The 17,625-nt window shown below is 35.1% G+C and overlaps 1 protein-coding gene across 1 annotated transcript in view; it reads right to left on the minus strand.

The window, feature by feature from the left end:
* Positions 1-10,814: 10,814 nt before the first annotated feature.
* LOC125251008 (CUGBP Elav-like family member 5) overlaps positions 10,815-17,625 on the minus strand; it is a 193,850-nt gene continuing 187,039 nt past the window's right edge. The window contains exons 10-12 of the mRNA XM_048163873.1: positions 17,021-17,164; positions 14,702-14,873; positions 10,815-10,879 (exon numbers count right to left, since the gene is read on the minus strand). Of these exons, the coding sequence (XP_048019830.1) occupies positions 14,746-14,873; positions 17,021-17,164 (272 nt within the window). The 3' untranslated portion in view covers positions 10,815-10,879; positions 14,702-14,745. The remainder of the gene's footprint in view (positions 10,880-14,701; positions 14,874-17,020; positions 17,165-17,625) is intronic.

Here is a 17,625-nt window from a genome sequence, read left to right on the forward strand (position 1 = left end):
TGGATAAATGTGGTGACGCAACTGCAGAGGTCATCTCTAACTTTATCTCTTTTTTCTTTTTCACCCCAAAATAAAAATCCTGTCACCATTTACTCACTCTCTTGTCGTTCCAAACCTGCATGACTTTTTTTCTTTTGTCAAAGCTGCTGTTTTCCACACAGTGAAGTACAAAATCTCTTTAAAAGCATGTTTTGTGAAAACCATTTAAACTCTATACATTCAAAATACTATATAATGGCATTAATGTTATAGTTAAAGGTCAGTGTAAATATAGCTAAAAATTGCCTTATTTTGCACTCCACACACCATTATACACCAGTGCTTTTGTACAAAATATATTTTGTCTAAATATAATGTCTTATTAACATTATAAGAGAAACTTGTTTGTGGTTCAAAAATATTTTGTTGATGTTTTGCTATATAATTACATGACGACTGCATCAACACAGCAATGTAATAATCAGACTGGTTGTACATATAGCCTACATTTTTAAGGGGCTATATGTAATGTTGTTCATTTATTAATCACATTTTATTGCCAATGTGTAACGAATATTAAAAAACGAGACTTCCCAGGTTGTCTATAAAAGCTTGTAGACTGCACTCGGGTCGTTTTTGCCAGGAAAATCAAAAGGATGTAACGGTTAAGCGCGCTACCGCGAGGCTCTCTTCCATTCAATGACACATAAAAAATAAATGTTCAAGATAATTTCGAAAGAGTCATTCTGTACTGTAATGTCAAAGTGTCATGCAAAGAAATGGGTTTAACTCAAAACAGTCTCATATAGATCAGTCTATAGTCTGAAATATAGCTATTTTACAATCAAACTATCATAAAAGTGTCATTTTAATTAGGCCCTAGCTCATCTGATCTGTCAACATGATGCCGGTGAATTGCAGAGGTGGTCTAAACATACAGTGGGTATGGAAAGTATTCAGACCCCCTTAAATTTTTCACTCTTTGTTATATTGCAGCCATTTGCTAAAATCATTTAAGTTCATTTTTTTCCTCATTAATGTACACACAGCACCCCATATTGACAGAAAAACACAGAATTGTTGACATTTTTGCAGATTTATTAAAAAAGAAAAACTGAAATATCACATTGTCCTAAGTATTCAGACCCTTTGCTGTGACACTCATATATTTAACTCAGGTGCTGTCCATTTCTTCTGATCATCTTTGAGATGGTTCTACACCTTCATTTGAGTCCAGCTGTGTTTGATTATACTGATTGGACTTGATTAGGAAAGCCACACACCTGTCTATATAAGACCTTACAGCTCACAGTGCATGTCAGAGCAAATGAGAATCATGAGGTCAAAGGAACTGCCTGAAGAGCTCAGAGACAGAATTGTGGCAAGATCTGGCCAAGGTTACAAAAACATTTCTGCTGCACTTAAGGTTCCTAAAAGCACAGTGGCCTCCATAATCCTTAAATGGTAGACGTTTGGGATGACCAGAACCCTTCCTAGAGCTGGCCGTCCGGCCAAACTGAGATATCGGGGGAGAAGAGCCTTGGCGAGAGAGGTAAAGAAGAACCCAAAGATCACTGTGGCTGAGCTCCAGAGATGCAGGCGGGAGATGGGAGAAAGTTGTAGAAAGTCAACCATCACTGCAGCCCTCCACCAGTCGGGGCTTTATGGCAGAGTGGCCCGACGGAAGCCTCTCCTCAGTGCAAGACACATGAAAGCCCGCATGGAGTTTGCCAAGATGGTGAGAAATAAGATTCTCTGGTCTGATGAGACCAAGATAGAACTTTTTGGCCTTAATTCTAAGCGGTACGTGTGGAGAAAACCAGGCACTGCTCATCACCTGTCCAATACAGTCCCAAAAGTGAAGCATGGTGGTGGCAGCATCATGCTGTGGGGGTGTTTTTCAGCTGCAGGGACAGGACGACTGGTTGCAATTGAGGGAAAGATGAATGCGGCCAAGTACAGGGATATCCTGGACGAAAACCTTCTCCAGAGTGCTCAGGACCTCAGACTGGGCCGAAGGTTTACCTTCCAACAAGACAATGACCCTAAGCACACAGCTAAAATAACGAAGGAGTGGCTTCACAACAACTCCGTGACTGTTCTTGAATGGCCCAGCCAGAGCCCTGACTTAAACCCAATTGAGCATCTCTGGAGAGACCTAAAAATGGCTGTCCACCAACGTTTACCATCCAACCTGACAGAACTGGAGAGGATCTGCAAGGAGGAATGGCAGAGGATCCCCAAATCCAGGTGTGAAAAACTTACTGCATCTTTCCCAAAAAGACTATGGCTGTATTAGTTCAAAAGGGTGCTTCTACTAAATACTGAGCAAAGGGTCTGAATACTTAGGACCATGTGATATTTCAGTTTTTCTTTTTTAATAAATCTGCAAAAATGTCAACAATTCTGTGTTTTTCTGTCAATATGGGGTGCTGTGTGTACATTAATGAGGAAAAGAAATGAACTTAAATGATTTTAGCAAATGGCTGCAATATAACAAAGAGTGAAAAATTTAAGGGGGTCTGAATACTATCCGTACCCGCTGTATCCACATCACTATATATGATCAGATGATTTCTTGCTATTTTCTCACCACTGTCATTTTTGTTATTGAGAGGAAAGTGCGCTGCACATATTTACATATTCATCAAACGTCGCTCAAACAGTATATCACTGCAAAGGTATTTCCAACTTCTTTTTTACTTCTAAGCAAAGAACGAAGAAGAAATTCGTCACGAGTTTATCAAGGCCTAGTGCTCGAGTTCGAGCACGTGCAGTAAGTTGCTGGCTGCAGTTCACTTAACGGCCAACCGGTGCCGCTAATAACAAGAGTCAAATTATTTTAAAATGACTTAAATCTTGTTGAATCTCGTAGAACGTATTAATACAGGTTGAAATTGCTTAAATTGCTTTCATTTGATGAGTTTAAGTAATGTAAAAATGTATGATGTCATGATTGATTGATAATATCATTTTTTTTTCACAGTGAATGATTCAAATACTGGTGAGCATTTATCATTTTTATTGTAAAATTGAAAAAAGAAGAAAGACAGAAAAAGCCCCAATAAGCATCATTTATACATATTATGTCAGAAATGATAAACTTAAAGTTCATACATAAATATATAAATAAACAAATGCAAATGATCAAATTCTAATAATAAAAATAATCAAATAAATTAATGACCAAAACAATAAATAGAACACCGTAATTAAAACCTTTTACACATTTAATTGTCAAAGCAGCAAGTTCAAGAGGGAAGATAATGGGACAAAACTAGTCTGTTGTTCTTCAAAAATGAAACCAAAAGGAAGTTTTGCTCCTTTACACCTCTTAAACTCCTCGTACAGATGTTACGGGAACATCTGGTTGTGTCCCACACTTCCCTCCATAGCATTTAAACATAGATTCATTATTTAGCTTACATCTGTTTGTATATTGTGCTAAGAAACCCTAAGATATAACACAATCGTCCATATAGCAAAGCCGACCCAAGCTGTTTTCTGTCCCGATCCGGGTCTTGTGTTGGTCTCTCGCTCAGATGTAGAGCCGAGCCTGGATCGGTCGTGACAGAAAACGCCCGGGAGCTTTTGCGCGACTCCCCGTTGTACCTGAAAGAAGCGTTCTGTGCTATCAATATCCCCAACAAATACAGAAGACAGATTTCATGAGCCCATCCCTTTGCATTCAATAACTTGACATATATAAAGAGTCCAACCTTTCATAGGAATATCATACCAGTATAGATTAATCTATAACATCCAAAATCAAACCATTTTCTTCTGTACAAAACATTCCGTGTATTGGCTGGAACAAATCATTCTATCAAAAATGTGGGAAAGAAAGCAAACATGGATTGAAAGCTTGAGGTTTGTATGTTTCGATACTGTATGCAGCGTTTGCTCTAGCAGAGGACTATGGCAGTATATGGGGAGTATGAAGGAAGAGGACATGGCTTAGTTCAGGTAGTAATATCATATGAATAATAATAATAAAAATAAAAAAAAACACAGTTTGTAAAACATACTCCCAAAATAGCCCAAACCCTGAAGAGCAGCGAGTCCAAACACACGGTGTTGGTTTGGACGCTCGGCGCAGCGCTATGTTTCCATGATATCCTTACTGCATGATAGCACGCTAAAAACTATAAACTGCAACCTCCGCTAGTAGTCTTGAAGCTTTGACTGTTACCCGTGGAGGTATCGGCTGAAAACCAAAAACAAACAAACAAAAAAATGGTGCATTTTTATGTTTTCTATGTTGTCTTTTACTACAAAAATGTCTCTCTACGTCTCTAGCAATTAGCATGCACAAAGAGTGATTTAAAGAACTATAGGCAGGGCAAGCTATGAAAGAACTAGTTTTCTCTTTTTTTTTTTTGGCAATAAATAGAATAAAAATTGAAATAGAGCATGAGAATTCACGTTTTTACAGCATGTATGTTAGTATGAGCCACAGGTTTAGAAACATCCAGACAAAACAAAAAAATAAATAAATTGCATGTGCCACTGTGTGGAACAGCTGCCGCAGTACTAGGAATGTTGTTATGTGGGATATGTTCGCTGCAAAAATTTACTTAGTATTTTTATCTTATTTTCCAGTACAAATATCTAAACACTTAAATCAAGAGAAGCAAAATTACTTAAAGGTGCAGTATGTAATATTGACAGCTAGTGGTTGAAATGGGTACTGCAGTCTAAATAAAAAATATTGGAGAGAGTTGTTTCTCCCGCCCCGTGTCCTAACCTATGGAGCCCCGCACATGACATGCAGGAAAAAAACAGGCTAAATCATGTGCACGATTTACTAATTCCTTCCCTCGATTTATAAATCATGCACGAAATAGTAAATTGTGCGCACGATTTAGCAAATCAAGGGAATGAATTAGTAAATCGTGCACAGGATTCAACCTACTATTTTTTTCTTGCATGTCATGTGCGGCGCTCCGTACTAACCAGACGCAACACGCGATAAAAAGTAACGTTTTTTTCCTAACTAGCCACAACAGCAACATGTTAGGATTCTATTTTTGAAACGGTTTCTATTTTTCTGCGACGTCGCGGCTGGAACAACAACACAAAGTATGGCAATGATAATCTCAGGTACTGTTTATGTGCTTTATTTAATGTTAAAAGCATCTAATGTAAGTTTGTATATCATTTTTTGTGTCTTTTATAGCCGTACTGAAAGCAACAATTGACAATTCACCTCAGATCTTCAAATAAATGAAAGGAAAAAAGAAAGTTAGAACTCTCAATTCGTTGTGAACATAGTGTTTTCTATGACAAAGATTGTATCAGTCACTCAGTATGTATTTTGAATAATGTTAAAATGGTGTAATCATGAATTTGATCATGTACTTATCCCTTTTTTTTGTCAGAGAGCCCGCCCACACGCTCTTCTGATTGGCTGTGATTTTTGATTGACTTTATCATGTCTCATAGTCGTGTCGCGTCTGGTGTGAACAGACAAATTGTTTGTCGCTGGAATCTTGTCGCATTGCGTCTGGTTAGGACTCGGTTTGAGACTCGACACTCGTGCGGGTTGCCAGATTGAGGACACGCAACAAGAGTGAGTGCAACTGACAATGGAAAGCGAGGAGACTTACACACTGTAAGCTGATGAGTTGATTTATCCTTGTTTTAATATGCTCTCATTTATAGAGATTTTTAGATGGATGCCGAGGCTTTTTCACAATTAATTTTGATTAATTTGTCAGATTAATTAAAACAATATTTAATATCGTAAGTCATTTGCTTGCTTAAGTCATTAAATGTATCTTGATTTAATAATGTTGAGATATTTGTACTATAGAAAACAACTTTTGCAGTGTTCAGAATGGAATAGTATACTGCTTAATGCACTCTGCATACTACCTACTGTTGTTTGTTTAAAATGTCAGTCTGTGAAATAATATGCAATGACAAAGTTTCAAACAAACTGCAAAAATTGGCAAGAAAATGCTATTTCAGTCTTTCTGCTTCAAAATTTTAACTCGGTGCGTTGCTTTCCCGTTCATTGCAATTATTTGTGAGATTTACTAGCAATTTGAAAATTGTGAAAATTGATTTAAAGTAAATCCTATACCATTTTTCCCCCCAGTGCAGTAATAAAAATACATTTTCTTAAGAAAATGTGAGTGATGATACCAATGCAAAACGGTTGGCTAGGGTGTACTGTGTGAATGTAATGGGCTGCTGTGCGGTTTCTAGGGTATTACTTTGTTGCATGCCATGTATTTGACAAATGTAGCAGATACAGAGAAGAACAGCATGCATACTGCAAAAAAGAGTATGGTACACTATTCCAAACATATCCATGATTCATTGGGTCCAGTCTCAGAATTATGATATCACTCTCCAGTTTAAAGGTTCAATTTTCGGTTCAATGTTACAAAACTGAATGAATGGAAGGTGTAGAAGTGAACAGAAGTGCCCTTGAATGCTGATTATATATTCACCTTCCACTCTGATCATCTGATTTGTGTTTAATTGAAAACCTGCTCTGTCCCTGATTACTAATTTCAGTTATGACAGACAGATGGCAGAAATCCCGCTTGAGCCACAGTAACTGGAATGTTTGTGCAACTATTATCTGCACATTTGTGTGTGTTTGAGGCCCTAATTTTAATAATCCATTCTGCATTATGGATGAAAAAAGAAAGCTTATTTTAAGACCATTATCATTTTTTTTTGTTTAGCCTTGTGACAATTTTCATAGCAATTTAGGACATTTCCCTCCCAAATTCTCATTAACATAATGAAACATTAACATCATAAATAATCTCATTCTCATTACCGTAAAAAAATCAAGTTTGTTACTAATGTAAGATGATTTCAATTAAACAGCATTATATTACAGCTATTTTCACTTTTTATTTTGGATATTGTAACAGTAATAAGAATCTAACTGAGAATGGTATTAATTATAAAACTCAACAATTATATAATAATAATAATAATAATAATAATGAGATGTTTTTTGCATTATAGTAATGGAAATTTGCATGGCAGGAAAATGTGCTAAATTTATATGTGTATATATATATATATACACACACTCTAGAAAAAGCTGGGTTAAATGTAAACAAACCCAGTGACTGGGTTGTTTAATAAGCAGTTAATAAATGTTTACTATTTAATTATTATTTATTAAAATTATTAATAAATGTTCATTTATTAAACATATTAATACATGTTAATTTCCAACCTATTTTAATTTCATTTTAAGTGACCAAAAAAGTCATTTTTAAACAAGAGTTGAGTTAAATAAATCTACCCAGCAGGTTAGGTCAAACAATTAACCCAACCGCTGGGTTTGTCCATATTTAACCCAGCTTGGGTTCATTTTAACCCAGCATTTTTTTTTTTTTAGAGTGTAGCATTGTAATATTTTATATAAATCTTGAACATGTTGAACATGTTTTGGTAAGATTCACCCATTCCTGAAGGAAAACCTGTCATAACAGTTTCACGTTTTGTGTTGACACATCAGTCACATTCACCAATACGGTCATCCATCCTGCAAAACTTTGCTCATTTCTGTCTTGATATTAAATCATTGACTATGTTTGACCTGTAAAGCACTTAAAATCTACTTTGTCCCTTGAATATTAAGAGAGTGAGTGAGTGCTTTTCAGGTCCCAGAGTGAAATGTGCTGTCCAGTCATTTTAGCTTCAACTCCTAGATGAGCTTTTAGATGAGCTCTCTTTTCCTGACAAAATATTAATGGTGCAAGAGCACAGAGAGTAACTTCCCTTGCAAATCGCTTGTTTTGATTGGGGGAAATTGTGCTGTCGTGACACGTGGCACATTTGCACGGGCAACAGATCATGGCAGGCTGTGCATGAGGACAGAAATAAATTTTGCTATCTGATATAACAGGTTTGGTCCAAAAAGTTTGAACAGTTTCTGTGGGTCAAAACAACTAAGCATGATGGGAAAGTCAACATGAAAGGGCTTTTGCAAAGGGTTTTACTTCCGTAATCGTACTTCCTATAGAGAATATGAAATACGGGGAGATTTTTGCAATTGTGTGCACTGATGAATCATTCAAAATAACACTGGAAACTAAACAGGGTCCATTTTAAAATTAATGTTTGGCAGGTGGTGATGTGGCCTTGCTGGTTTGTTTCTATATGTTTTCACCTCTAAACACTATTTTTCATACATTTTTGTTCCTTTACATCACTTCTCTCATTTTTCTTGGCCGTTTAGGCCGTAACTGTGGCCTGGCTCTACATAAGTACTACGTTTACATAGGCATGCACAATACAGTGTAACTATGAGCAATTACGAAGTTCATTTAAGTGTAATAACACATGAAATACCTGAATAAAGCATGAATAGAGGAGAACTACTGTCTTTAAAAGTATCTCTCAAGGTTATAGAAATTTTCCGAGATATGATATCTCTGTGTGCTGTGTTTTATGCTGTAAAATGGTTTGATTTGTCTAATATAAATGTTCTAGAAGGCCCTTCTGGCAAACAGCATATCAGTGCAAGCCACTGAAACAAATTCAAAGCTTTACTATGGCACGATTTTAGGCTGTTTCTAAATGAAAGAGTTTCCTGAATTCTATCTCAAAACAGCCTGTTTTCACAATGGAAACATCACTGCAGCGCGCACCACCAGAACATCTTTCGGTGGCTGTTTTAACCTCGTTTTGGAGGATTCAGTAAAGCCTCAGTTATCTTCAGATGTTATCACTTGTTTGGGACATGCAACACAGAAGTAGCTAGAGCAACAATTCAGTTCAATAGTTTTAAATAGTGATAGTGTTGTATGAATTGCATCAGTTTGCTGTGATTTTAGCACTATATGAAACACGCACATTAGCGGTAAGCAAGCTAACATACAATGTGGCAAAGTCAGATAAAATAAAACAGATACATTGACAGTAATGTTAAAGTTAGACTTGCTGTGTAATTTTATTTTATTAAAATAAACAAAATAAACTGAGAGTAATGTTAATGTAAGCCCTGCTGTGTACTTGGTAGGCTGAGATAAAATAAAATAAATAAAATAAAATAAAAGTAACGTCAATGTAAGCCTTGCTGTGCACTTGGTAAAAAAAAAAAAAAAGAGAGAGCATGATGTTAATGCAAGCCTTGTTGTGTACTTGGTAAGCTGACAAATAAAATAAAATAAAATAAAATAAAATAAAATAAAATAAAATAATAAAATAAAATAAAATAAAATAAAATAAAATAAAATGAGAGTAATGTTAATGTAAGGTGACAAATAAAAATAAAATAAAAAATAAAGTAAAAATAAAATAAAATAAAAATAAAATAAAATGAGTAATGTTAATGTAAGCTGACAAATAAAAATAAAATTAAATAAAAAATAAAGTAAAAATAAAATAAAATAAAATGAGAGTAATGTTAATGTAAGCTGACAAATACAAAATAAAATAAAAAATAAAGTAAAAATAAAATAAAATAAAATAAAATGAGAGTAATGTTAATGTAAGCTGACAAATAAAAATAAAATAAAATAAAAAATAAAGTAAAAATAAAATAAAATGAGAGTAATGTTAATGTAAGCTGACAAATAAAAATAAAATTAAATAAAAAATAAAGTAAAAATAAAATAAAATAAAATAAAATGAGAGTAATGTTAATGTAAGCTGACAAATAAAAATAAAATAAAATAAAAAATAAAGTAAAAATAAAATAAAATGAGAGTAATGTTAATGTAAGCTGACAAATAAAAATAAAATAAAATAAAAAAATTAAGTAAAAATAAAATAAAATAAAATGAGAGTATTGATAATGTAAGCCTTTATTTTGTAAGCTGACAAATAAAAATAAAATAAAATAAAATAATAAAAGCTAACATGATCCAGTTAATAACAATCCAAAGATAATTGAGACTTTACGAAATCCTCAGATACAATGTTAAAAACAGCCACTGGGAGTTTTGACGGTGCAAGAGAAAATATCACCAGAGAGACATCTCCTTGTGAAACTGTGCAGCTCAAAAACAAGAGCTGTTGTTTGGCAAAAATATCTGGTTACTGTATATGTTCGCTGTGGTCATTTGTTTACAGTATGGTGCATGAGTTAAATGATATCGCGATGGATCGAATGCCCTTTTCTCCAGCCGAGAACATGGAGATGAACAGCCCAATTCAATATCAACACACTTCATAGTCTATAACAGTAGCCTAAAATACCCCACTAAACATAATCTATCAATGTCCTTTAGACGGTTTTGCACCGACAACCTGGAAACTAGTTTTTCGCAAAAGGTTTTCAATAAAACACACCCCAAGTCCCCGTATACCTACACTATACACCCTGATTTAATTGTGTCTAACTCTTAATTGGCATATTATATGAAGTAGCATGTATGTAGCGTAAGATAATCGATCGGTGGTAATATTGTACATGGTTACGGTACCGACAGAGATTAAAAAGATTTGGTCCTCTGGTCCCTACGGGTGAGAGCGAGAGAGTTGTACTGCGTCAGTGTCATATACACATTTTACCCTTAAACCCTCATTATTCCTCGCAAATAAAAGCTACGACTGTCTTTTGATATGTGCATGGATCCGTCTTTTGCTTTAGTGAACTCTCCCGGTCCCAGCCATGCACTGTTCTTCCAAAGTGTTCGGTATATAGCGTTTTTCAAAAGAGAAAAAAAGTTTTCAGTTTGTTTGTTTTCGTCCTCGTCTTCGCCGTCGCTGTCGTCCCCCGTCACGCCAGTCTTTCATCGCTTTGTGGAAACGCACGCTTTCGTTAAATGCGATATGCTTCTCAAAACTCCCTTATGCGCTTGTTGTTTGCTTCTTCGTGTTTTTTTGTGTCGTTTTTTTTTTTTTTTCTCCGTGTGTTAGTTTTTCAAGAAAAGTTTCCATCCGTCAAAACGTCAAGACTACAACTGTTCAAAACCTGCCAGAGAGAAAGAGAGAGAGAAATGTCAGAGTTTGACTCGGGAGACAGACACCAGCAGCAGAGGAGGAAAAAAGCTCCGCTACATGCTGACAGCTTGATACCTGGATGTCGAACCAGGAGCCATCAGTCACAGCGAGAGCCGTGTGAAGCTAAAACTCAGGCCTGCGCTCTTGACATCACATTAAACATGATAGAAGGATTCAGAGAGATGACATGATACAGGTGTGCTGATAGATTGCATCATCCACTCTTGCAGCTTCCAGAAAACATTAGACTGTTTGCCGGAAGAGTTTATCGGAGATGTTTGCGGCTTTAAAGGAGAGATTACTTCATTCAGCACACTCTTTTAAACTCAAAACTTGGGATGTAGTGATACAGACATTTTGGCTGATAATAATAACAACTGATAATGATATGTCTCATTGTGGCCCTTTAGAATGGCTGATATAATTAATAATAATATAATAACTTTCAATTACTAATTATTAATAAAGTATAAAAATAACAAACACTAGTAAAATCAGACATTATTAATGTGTGATTTTGTATATTATAAAACACAATATTACAAGTTAAAATTATTATTTATAACCAGTTTAATACTTGGTATACAATATGGTATTTAGAAAAATGATACTGTTTAAAATGAAAAAAAAAAAAAAAAAACAAGGCCTGATATTATCCGTTTGCTTATAATTACAATTAATAAATAATATTACAGAATTGTAAACTGTATTTAATCTTTACGGCATGCTTCTCAAAATTATTATTTAAGCAGAACATAAAAACGTTTGCAAATTAGCAAAAGCAACTTATACTGATCTTTTCACTTGTTTTGACAGTTTTTAGAGAAAAGTAAAAATTATTAGTAAAAACTGCATTTGCATGACTGGTATCATTTTTAGTATAGGTTGGCCCAGGGCCTAAAATTAACACTCGCCAAAAGCCAAATGCGAGTAAAAATAGGTTTTGGCTAGCATATGAAATTGTGTCAATCATCAGTCGGTAACATTTTTATGAATTCTAACAATGTAAAATGTAAACAAACATGAATAACACTAGGGACAGTTGACGGGCCAGAAATTGAAATCTCTATTTGTTACCCTGAAAGCTGCACTTTTATACAGCGTGCGAATACTGAATTGAGTTCTCCTTCATGTCTTCTTGCACTCAAATAGACATTCAAATAAAATTATGTCAGAATGCCCATCTTGGCAAGTATCTTTGTAAACATGTAAGTCAGTTTTGTCTTAACTGAACATAAACAGTTGAGAAAGAAAACGCATGTGTATCAGTATATTGGATCAGTGCATTAGCTCTTAAAGTGACAGCAGCCTAATATTCCTGCTGCTGTCTGTGTTTTTAATGTTAATCAAGCAACACAAGACAAAGAACAATCTCTCATTGCTCTCGACTGAATAACTTTTGTAATTTTAATAAGGATTAATCTATGTTTCATGGCTGGTAAAAAATATTTATGGCCAGAATATTTTCTTAAAGGGACAGTTCACTGCAAAATGGAAATAATCCTATGATTTACTCACCCTCAAGCCATTGAAGTTGTATATAACTATCTTCATTCAGATGAACACAACTGGATATATATTTAAAAATATCCTGGCTCTTCCAAGCTTTATAATGGTAGTGAATGGGGGGCGTGATTCCATCATAAAAATAATCAATACGGCTCAAGTCGGGTAATAAAGTTCTTCTGAAGTGAAGCGGTGGGTTTTTGTACGACAAATATCCATATTTAAAACTTTATTAACTTTAATAACAAGCTTCCGGCAGATGGCCATATACATCGATTTGTGGTGGAAGAATGACCTCTGACCCGACACATGACACAAAGACGAACACAGAAGCACAGAGGATAGAGCAAAGCAAAACAAAACAAAACACCGGTCATGAGTTAGAAGTCCAAAACGAGACATTTTAAAGAGAAATGTCGGAGGATTTCGATATAAGAGATGTGGAGCTTGAGTTTGTTGCACAGCCCTATTTGTTTAAACCGCAAGAGGTGTCTAAGCTTACGATACTCCTACTGTTACAACAGAGACACGGAGGCAGAGGTAAAAGCAATCCAGGTAAGTTTATTTACCAATTAGCAGAGCACAGGGTGATGGTAAGCAGATATGTAGTTCTTGAGAGAAGGAGAGAATGTAATACTGTCCTGATGTTGTCTTGCAGATGCTGGCGGAGAGATGCAATGGAGGGAGATGACGGAGACACTCACACACACAGGCAGGTAGGCACACGAGGAGAACAGGAGACGAAGGAGATGGAGGAGATCGCTGGAGCAGGTAAGTATGTCGTTGGGAGTCCTTAAGGTAAGCATACATGTGTAGTAGTGCAAACGAGACCGGACAGTGAGTGTGTGTGAGTGTGGTGGTTTTGTAGTGGTGGTGATTGCAGTGCTGATGAGTAACAGGTGGCGGTGATCAGTACGCTGGTGATTGAGTGCGTGGGTAAGGGAGTGAGGTGGAACCTGACGTGTCTGTGACACCTACATCCTGCGTCATACATCGCGTCAGGGGTTACTCTTGTGGCGTAAGTCGAGTTGCGCAGTATGTGTACAGTTGTCTGCCGGAAGCTAGTTATTTTAGTTTATAAATTCGTTTTAAATATGGATATTTTTCTTCTTTTTGCTTCAGAAGGCCTTTATTAACCCCCTGGAGCCGTATGGATTATTTTTATAATGGATGGATCATTTTTTTTTTTTAAATCTCTTTAAAATCTCACCCCTACGGAAGAGGATTAGGGCCAAGCAATAATAAAAAATTAAAACCATCTCGAGATTAAAGTTGTTAAATTTCAAGAAAAAACTCGTTAAATTTCAAGAAAAAAGTCGAGATAAAATGTTGAGAATAAAGTCATTAAATTAGGAGAAAAAGTCGTTAAATAACGAGAACAAATTCGTTAAATTATGAGAAAAATTACGTTAAATTTTGAGAAAAAAGTCGAGATAAAATGTTGAGAATAAAGTCATTAAATTAGGAGAAAAAGTCGTTAAATAACGAGAACAAATTCGTTAAATTATGAGAAAAATTACGTTAAATTTTGAGAAAAAAGTTGAGATAAAATGTTGAGAATAAAGTCATTAAATTAGGAGAAAAAGTCGTTAAATTACGAGAACAAATTCGTTAAATTATGAGAAAAATGACGTTAAATTTTGAGAAAAAAGTCGAGATAAAATGTTGAGAATAAAGTCATTAAATTACGACTTTTTTTCTCGAAATTTAACGACTTTTTTTTCTCATAATTTAATGAATTTGTTCTCATAATTTAACGACTTTTTTCCTGTAATTTAATGACTTTATTCTCAACATTTTATCTCGACTTTTTTCTCGAAATTTAACGAGTTTTTTCTCGAAATTTAACAACTTTAATCATGAGATGGTTTTATTTTTTTATTATTGCTTGGCCCTAATCCTCTTCCGTACACCCCCCCCATTCACTACCATTATAAAGCTAGTAAGAGCCAAGATATTTTTTTTTTAAAATATATCCCCAATTGTGTTCGTCTGAAAGAACACACTGAGATGGCTTGAGTGTGTGTGCATAAATCATAGGATAATTTTTGGGTGAACCATCCCTTTAAGTCACCAGCCATTGGCAGGTGTGGCAAAAAGTTAGTTTTAGGCCCTGGGTAGGCCCACTTAGATCAGTATAACTAAATTTTTGCAATATAGGGATGATATATTCTACATAGAATGAGCCAAGAAAGCCAAACACCTGACATAAGCCAGCAGTATGTTATGATGGACAGCTCTGGCATCATTAAAGTATCGACTTTTTGGTCTGTGCGCTGTGGCCTACCTCTCCTAATGGCTGAGAGTGCACGTATGCATCCCTGGTTGTGGTCAGTATGGACGGCTGGCATCCTTCGGCCGTTTCAGCTGCACTTTCAAGCGTTTCATGCCGATCTGGAAGCCGTTCATGGCCTGAATCGCAGCCTGAGCGCTGGCGGGGTTATCAAAGCTCACAAAGCCTGCAGAGAAGAGGTAAACAGAGCAGCAGAATCTGGATAAGACTGTGCCGTTTATTTGTGTGTGTATGTTGTGTGTATATTATAGTCCCTGCGGTATAACAGTATTAGGCCACGTCCACAGTTACTCATTTTTAATTCATGTGGAAAGAAATGGACAACAAATCCTCAAGGAAACAAATAGACTGAGAAGACTGAATCAAATTAAACTAATGGGAGAGAGTGAAGCAGCTTGATTTCTGCGCTGGGATCGTGTTCCAGAGAGCCTATGTGGAATGTGGAGAATGAATATAAATATATGTGATTCCAGACAGTCAAGGCTCTCGGTGTGAGTGAGGAGACCAATAAACCTTCATTAAACTCACATCAGTCACACACACACACACACACACACACACACACACACACACACACACAGGTTTTTTTTGTGAATTGTGGGGACATTCCATAGCTATAATGGTTTTTATACTGTACAACCCGTATTTTCTATCCCCCTACACTACCCCTACCCCTAAACCTAACCATCACAGGAAACTGTGCACATTTTTACTTTCTCACAAAAACTCATTCTGTATGATTTATAAGCCTTTTGAAAAATGGGGCCATTGGGGTAATGTCCTCATAAGTCACCCTCGTCTTGTAATACTTATGTCATACCCATGTCATTATACACATTCGTGCCCTGATATGTCACAAAAACACGTGCACGCACACATACACAGCCCGCGCGCAGGCACCCTGGGTCCAAATTTAACATTTGGCAAACACTGACAAACATTTGGCAAATAAAAAGGGTTAATTGCCAATTGGCTGGTAATATGTTAGGAACTGAAACATAATGCATGGTTTAAATCACAATGTAAGAATTATAGTCTAACATTAGGTGTATTTAAAGGAAGAAGGTACATTAAAACATTCATTTTAACATTAGATGTTAAATCCATTATTGATTTATATAGAATTGTTCTATACAGTATTTAATGCAATTACATCAGAAGCAGCTGATGAGAAATCCCTATACACTACCGTTCAAAAGTTTGGGGTCAGTAAGATTTTTTTAATGTTTTAAAAGAAGTATCTTTTGCTCACCAAGCCTGCATTTATTTGATTAAAAATACAAACAAAAACAGTAATATTGTGAAATATTATTCCAATTTAAAACAGCTGTTTTCTATGTCAATATACAGTAAAGTGTAATTTATTTCTGTGATCAAAGCTGAATTTTCAGCATCATTACTCCAGTCTTCAGTGTCACATGATCCTTCAGAAATCATTCTAATATGATGATTTGATGCTCAAGAAACATTCATTATTATTATCAATGTTGAAAACAGTTGAGTACAAATTCTTCGATGAATAGAAAGTTCAAAAGATCAGCATTTATTTAAAATAGAATATTTTCTAACATTATAATTGTCTTTACTGTAACTTTTGATGAGTTTAACTCATCCTTGATGAATAAAAGTATTGATTAATTTTATTTCTATCCCTCAAAAATAAAATTAAAATTCATACTGACCCCAAACTTTTGAACGGTAGTGTTTAATGTTACAAAAGATTTAGATTTCAGACAAATGCTGTTCTTTTGAACTTTCTATTCATCATAGCATCATGAAATAAAAATGTAAATAACTGTTTTCAACATTGATAATAATAATGAATGTTTCTTGAGCATCAAATCATCATATTAGAATGATTTCTGAAGGATCATGTGACACTGAAGACTGAAGTAATGATGCTGAAAATTCAGCTTTGATCACAGGAATAAATTACACTTTACTGTATATTGACATAGAAAACAGCTGATTTAAATTGGAATAATATTTCACAATATTACTGTTTTTGTTTGTATTTTTAATCAAATAAATGCAGGCTTGGTGAGCAGAAGATACTTCTTTTAAAACATTAAAAAATCTTACTGACCCCAAACTTTTGAACGGTAGTGTATATATATATATATATATATATATATATATATATATATATATATATATATATATATATATAATTGAAAAAGTATAAAGTGCCAGTACTGGCACATGTGACAAAAAAGTTGACCCTGATATTTGATCAACTGATTAGAAAGATACAGAGTATATATATAGAGAGAGACAGAAGAGTGCGTTTGAAAGCAGGAAGTGGTGTCTGACCGAAACATTTGCTCTGATTGGTGGCTCGATCCATGAACACCTTTGACGAGATGACGGATCCGAACGGAAGAAACATCTGCATTAGCTCGTTATCGCCAAACTCCTGTGGCAGGTGATAGATAAACAAGTTGCAGCCCTCGGGACCTGAAACAGACGCACACGTATTTAATATGCTGTGGCTAACATAACTTGTATTTTTAGACTTCATGAAAATAATGAAAACACAAATGAAATGTATGATAGAAATATAAGACTGAGCTGTAAGGTTTATTATTTATTTACTGCATCAGTGAAATACATATGCATTTTACACAAGCAACACAACTAAACAAATCATAACATGCTCCACTGTTTTCTTTTCATCTTTAGGGATTTGTGGCATTTACAAAGTTCAAATGTGACGAGCCAATCAGGAAACACCTGACAGTGATGTAATTGAAAGTGAAGATTCTAAAATGGAACTCAGTTGTAACAAAAAAGCAGTTGAACTTTTGATGCTTCTAGATAGAAATATCTAATCTGAATTTCATTGGCTCATAGTAGAGATGTCTGTACAACAGAGACAGTGTTTAGTGAAAGAAATGAAGGTTGTGATTTCTGTCACT

This window comes from Megalobrama amblycephala, linkage group LG17 (assembly GCF_018812025.1).
Source record: "Megalobrama amblycephala isolate DHTTF-2021 linkage group LG17, ASM1881202v1, whole genome shotgun sequence".
Lineage (NCBI taxonomy): Eukaryota > Metazoa > Chordata > Actinopteri > Cypriniformes > Xenocyprididae > Megalobrama > Megalobrama amblycephala.